Source organism: Myotis davidii, unplaced genomic scaffold, assembly GCF_000327345.1.
Source record: "Myotis davidii unplaced genomic scaffold, ASM32734v1 scaffold358, whole genome shotgun sequence".
Lineage (NCBI taxonomy): Eukaryota > Metazoa > Chordata > Mammalia > Chiroptera > Vespertilionidae > Myotis > Myotis davidii.
In genome coordinates, this window is record NW_006290768.1 from 1,584 (window position 1) to 7,363 (window position 5,780).

Below are 5,780 nucleotides of genomic sequence, written 5' to 3' on the forward strand. Positions count from 1 at the left end.
CTGAATCCAGGGAGAAGGTGGGTGCAGACTGGGGCTACTGGGTCTGAGGGGGGAGGTGGGGGCTCCTGGGTCTGAGCAAAGAGAAGGGACCTGGAGACCAGGAGTCCTGCTTCCTGAACTCTCTGTCTCTCCGGCCCCAGCACAGGCGGCCCTTCCTCTGTGGCAGCCACAGAGGCTGAGAGAGGGCACATGGCAGGTCCCCTGCTCCAGCCCCTGCTGCTCCTACTGCTGTCCTTCGCCCTGGGATCTGCTGAAGAAGAAGGTGAGGACCAGCCTGGGAGTCCTGCCCCTGCCCCTGGGCCTCACAGTCCTCCACCTCCCCTCTCCAGGCCCCCTCTCTCTAAGGAGCCCCTGAGTCAGGACCCTCCCCTGCAGCAGCCTCCTCCCATGGAGGCTCACCCCCTGGCCCGTGGCCCCTTTCTTCCTGCTCCCTCCTGACTCCTGGGCTCTGGGTGCCCTCCAGGCTGCTTCCCGCCCTGAGTGTCTCTCTCATCAGAAGCTGCGGTGGCCTCCAGACCAGCTGCTGCCCTGGCTTCTCAGCAGGTTCCCTCCGTTCTCTCCATCTCCGTCTGCAGCTGTCTCTGCCCTGTGCTCCGTGTCTGCCTCTGCCCTTCTCCACGCCTCTCTGTCTGTCTGTCTGTCTGTCTGTCTCCATCACTGTCTCTGGGCATCCATCCCCTGAGGCCTGCTACCCATGCTTTTTCTCGGTCTCTGTCGGCCCCAGGATACCGGAGAGAGGATCATTAATGGAGTTGTATGTCCAAGAGGCTCCCATCCCTGGCAGGTGGCCCTGTATGACAACAATAAGCTCGAATGTTCAGGTGTGCTGGTCCACCAGAAGTGGGTGCTCACCGTCGCCCACTGCCACCAGAGGTATGGGACAGGGCAGCCAGTGCCACTCCATGTCTCTCTCTGGGTCCTTCTTTTTCTCTCTCTCTCTCTCCCTGGGTCCTTCTCTTTCTCTCTCTAGATGCCATTAGGGAGGGTGGAGCCTCAATCACAGTGTCACCCTGTGATCATTACTTTTTTTTTTTAAGTGAGTATATTGTGCAAATGGGTAGTGATCTTCGGGTTGATGGGCGTGCCCAGAGGATCAGGGCCACAGAGTCCTTCATCCACCCCCGGTATGACAACCGCACCGATAACCATGACATCATGCTGGTGAAGCTGAGCCGCCCGGCCAGGCTCTCGCCCACTGTGAGGACAATCGACCTACCGTCTGGCACCAAAGCCCCTGAGACAAGCTGTACTGTGTCTGGCTGGGGCGTCACCACCGCGGATGGAGGTGAAGTTACCCCTGCGACCCCAGTCATCAAGGTCCCAGCTCCCTTCTTCCTCAGGCCTCAGACACAGGGGACAGACCCAAGGTTCCAGACATGCCCCCCCTCCCCAAACAACTCCGTTCTCAGACCCAGGAAGCCAGACCCCCAGGCCCTGCACCGTCAGATCAGGAAGCCTGACCTTTAGACATACATTCCTCCAGGACCCATCCCGCAGACCCAGGAGTTTAGAACCCCAGTCACCACTTCACGCAGAACCAAGTGTTTAGGCTCCCAACCACTTCCACCCTCAGAACCGGGAGTCTTGGCCTTCAGGCACCTTCTCCCTCGGACGAAAGGAGACCTTGCCCCCAGCTCCGCTCTCCCCAGGAGGTTTCCCTCAATGACAGCACCTTGTCCCTCCCTTGGTAGATGCCATTAGGGAGGGTGGAGCTGGAATGTGTGGGGGGCCAACCCCCTGGCCTGGCCTCAGGAATGAGGGGGGAGGTAGAGTGCGGGCATATGGGTTTAGCTGCCTCCGGGTTCCAGATCAGAGCAAATAAGGGGAAGGTAACCCCAGAGCTGGGTTCACTGAACTCCAGGACCCTGAGAGTTGGAGCGGGGCAGGTGTGCTATAAGGGGGCCACTCTGCACAGTACGTTCAAACCCAGGAGTTCAGACATAGTTCCCTTCCTTCCGAAGACCCGGAAGTCCAAGAAATAGGACCCTTTTCATAACCATCGTATTGGGTCACCCAGCTCCTCCTCCTTCCATGTCCAGGGTCCCCATTCTTTTACAGCAGCACCCACAGGTCCAAAGGACCCAGCCTCTGATTCCCCACCCCCCCAACTTCTCCAGCAGAAACAAATCCATCACAGCTCATGTGCTCGAATGTCAACCTCGTCTCCTACCAGGACTGCAAGAAGTTTTACCCGACCGTGTTGAAAAAATACATGCTCTGTGCGGCTCCCCCCGACGGGCTCTCCTACTGCTGCAAAGTGAGTCCCCTCCTCCCCTGTCTCTCCCTCCATCCAGTGTCCCAGGGCCTGACCCTGGTGCTGAGCCTTCCCTCACACCTTACCAGCCCCAGTTTCCTGGCTCTTTCTACTCAGTTCTCTGCCCAGGTCAGGGTGGGAGCCCACGGGCGCCTGCGTGGCCTTGGGGCCGGGCACAAAGCTGAAGGATAGAAACTGGGGGTGGGAATGGGTCTGGGACTATGGGGAGGGCAGTGGGGCCATGGCTATGAGCACAAGCTTTAAGGGCACACCAACAGCTCAGTGACCAGGAAATATCATATTCCCATGAAATATTTAAAAAATAATCCATGATGAGCAAAGCATCAGAATTTTCAACAAAAGAAGCAACCAGAATGGGCTGGATTTTCCATTTGCCATGGGCTTCTATGTGGTTCAGAACAGCACTGTGGTTCAGTAATGACCCAGTCTTCATCCAAAACGGGAATACCGCCCTAGCCGGTTTGGCTCAGAGGATCGAGCATAGGCCTGAGGACTGAGGGGTCACAGGTTTGATTCCAGTCAAAGGCACATGCTCAAGTAGCAGGCTCAAGCCCAAGTAGGGGGCGTGCAGTAGGCAGCCACTTCTAATTCCGAAGAAAGAAGGAGCCCCTCATCTTTGTTCTCCCTTCCTCATCTCTGTAGCCTCCTCTCTGACGCTCAGAACCCTCTCCCCTCACCTCTCCTCACACCTCATATCTTTTTATTTTTAATACTTTTATTGATTGCAGAGAGGAGTGGGGAGGGAGAGAGAGATAGAAACAACAATGATGAGAGAGAATCATACATCTGCTGACTCCTGCATGCCCTTCCTGGGGATCAAGCCTGCAACCGAGGCATGTGCTCTTGATTGGAATTGAACGCAGGGCCCTTCAGTCCACAAGCAGATGCTCTTTCCACTGAGCTAAGCCAGCTAGGTCCTCACACCTCATTTCACTTCCTGGTTCCCTCTGTGTTCTCTCTGTGTTGTGATCTCTCCCTCTCTCTCTCTCTCTCTCTCTACCTCTCTCTCCCACCCTCCCTCTCTCCCCAACCTCAGTAATTTTGTTTTTCTCCATCTCTGCCTCATTCCTTACCCCCAACCTTCTGCTTCTCTGTCACCTTCATCCTTCCCTTTCTTCTTCCCTCCGTCCTTCTCTCTCTCTCTCTTTCATCCATTGCCTCTTTGTACTCCCACTATCTTTGCTCACATCTGCACTCTCAACTTTCAGGGATGGTGAAATGGTGAGTGGTAGAAAGAGAGGTGATGGGACAGGGTTGAATGGCCCAAAAATGTGGGGTTTGCCCTGGTCCCCCACTGAGACCTCATTCATAATTCTGCAAACTGTGCAGGGACACAGAGTCCCAACCTAGAGACAGTCCCGCACTTATTGAACGCACTTGCTGTTCTTAAGCTTCCTATATTTGAACCTGGTGATCCAAACTTTTATTTTGCACTAGAGCCTGTAAATTAGGGCATTGGTCCCGCCCCTGGTTTTTAGGACTACCCTGTCCCCCATCCCTGGGAAAGGCAATGTATGGGACACTCTGGAGGTAATGCTTCCTCTCCAGGGGCTTGACAAATAACTGGGGCTCTGACTTCCTTGAAGTCCTGCCCTCTCCCTGTGATTGACTAGGGCTCAAGCAAATGTTTCCAAAAACCTGGTTGGTCCTCTCCTTGCTAGCATTCATTGCTGCTCTGCCATTGGACCCCAAAGACAATGGGTCTCTTCCCATTGGCCAAGGTGGAAGGCTGTGTTCTAGAGGGATAAAGGCCTGAGAAGCCTGGTGTCTGTGGGGCCTCATTGCTGGTTATTTTGAAATCAAAGCTAATCTGCTCTCTCCCCTCCAGGGTGACTCCGGGAATCCGCTGATTTGTGAAGGTTCCCTGCAAGGCCTGGTGTCCTCCGGCTATTTCCCTTGTACCCCGCCCTTTGAGCCAGTGATATACACCCGCCTATGCATGTACCGCAAATGGGTGTATAAAACCATAAAAGCCAATTCCTAATCTCTCCATGCTTTCATCCTCCATCCCTATGCCCTGAACAGGGCCTTCCCAGAAATAAAGACATCCCTGACTTGCAGCCGTATTTGACTTGATCATTTTCAAAGTCGTATGAAACCGTCAACAACATTCTAATAAAAATTTGCAAAAACCTATGAGCTAAACATCAAACACAGAAACATTGGTGCTGGTGAAGATGCGGGGAGACCCCGGCCATCTTCTCCAGGGGAAGTGGAGAACAATTTTTATGACACAAGTTAGGCAAGCTGAGTCCGGAATCTCATTCATTGCTTTTTACATAGGAATGCTGGTCAATCTGAAACATGGGCAAGGTTTGAATTCATCACAACATTGTGGGGAGCCGGCACGGCCATGGCATACTCAGCCCCAGGGCGCCTTATGTGCCATGCCAGCTCAGTCTGGTTCAGTGACCCTGAGTGGGGGTGGTGAAAGGCTTAGAAAAGACAGACATGAGAATGAAAGCTGAGTCTCGGTGGGAAACTGCTTCCCTGGTGAGGAGACAGCGCCAGCGCCCACAAGCCGTGTCTTTATTTTATAGCAGATGCCAGGAGGAAAAGTAGGGGCGTATCCAAGCTGGGACTTGCACGTGGCAATGAGAGGACTGTGTCCTCTCCTCAGTCCAAGGCTTGAACCTGTGCAAAACACTGTAGCTGCGCCCCACACAACATTATCTGTCATAGCAAAACAGTGGAAATGCGGAACCTGTCCCAAATTACTCCATGGTTTATCAGTAGTGGGGAACCTTTTGTGCTCGTCGTGTCAGCATTTTGAAAAACCCTAACTTAACTCTCATGCCATATCATATATAGGAATTTTTTGATATTTGCAACCATAGTAAAACAAAAATGTATATTTTTGATATGTATTTTATATATTTAAATGCCATTTAACAAAGAAAAATTAACCAAAAAAATGAGTTCGCGTGTCACCTCTGACACGTGTGTCATAGGTTCGCCATCACGGGCTTATGTCAACAACAAGCAGATGTAGGCCAGGAGACTAATGACGCTGTTCAGGATAATAATTATGCAGAACTGTGAGTGTCACGTCAGAATGCATATGCTGTCTGCTGTTAAATGCAAACAAAGAAACAAAAATTGTACATGTCTGCGATCGTCACCCTGTAAAAAGAAATCGTCACAGAATAAGAGCATGTACCAAACTGCCTGTGGACGGAGTCCTGGGTGCCTCTTTCCTTCCATGTCCCTTTCTGTGCCCGTGCACCTCTAGCACCTGAGCAATATGTTGGGGACCTCTGAGGAGCCGAGGTTGGGGCGAGGAGACCTTCTCAGAGGGAGGTGGGAAAGGAAAATGGAACCGATTTTAGAATCTTACCCTGCCTCCTGCTCCCACTGACACAGTGGTGTGTTCCTCTACATTTTCCAGCCCTCATTTTTAGAGAGAAAGAGAGAGAGAGAGAGAGAAGAAGAAGAAGAAGAAGAAGAAGAAGAAGAAGAAGAAGAAGAAGAAGAAGAAGAAGAAGAAGAAGAGGAACAAGAAGAA

General features: G+C 52.5%; 1 protein-coding gene across 1 annotated transcript; it reads left to right on the forward strand.

Annotated features, from left to right (window-relative positions):
* Positions 1–39: 39 nt before the first annotated feature.
* On the forward strand, positions 40–4,259 carry LOC102768344 (kallikrein-7-like). Its single transcript, XM_015563992.1, has 6 exons — positions 40–262; positions 576–631; positions 725–948; positions 1,038–1,285; positions 2,118–2,257; positions 4,104–4,259. The coding sequence occupies exons 1-6, from the start codon at positions 190–192 to the stop codon at positions 4,257–4,259; spliced, it is 897 nt and encodes a 298-aa protein (XP_015419478.1). The 5' UTR covers positions 40–189.
* The last annotated feature ends 1,521 nt before the right edge of the window (positions 4,260–5,780 follow it).

Bases quoted from the DNA above. Each gene is read 5' to 3' on its own strand.
- LOC102768344 (XM_015563992.1), top strand. From the start codon at position 190: ATGGCAGGTCCCCTGCTCCAGCCCCTGCTGCTCCTACTGCTGTCCTTC. The intron at 263-575 runs GTGAGGACCAGC...CTCCGTCTGCAG, and splicing joins GGGATCTGCTGAAGAAGAAG to CTGTCTCTGCCCTGTGCTCC. The intron at 1,286-2,117 runs GTGAAGTTACCC...CAACTTCTCCAG, and splicing joins CGTCACCACCGCGGATGGAG to CAGAAACAAATCCATCACAG.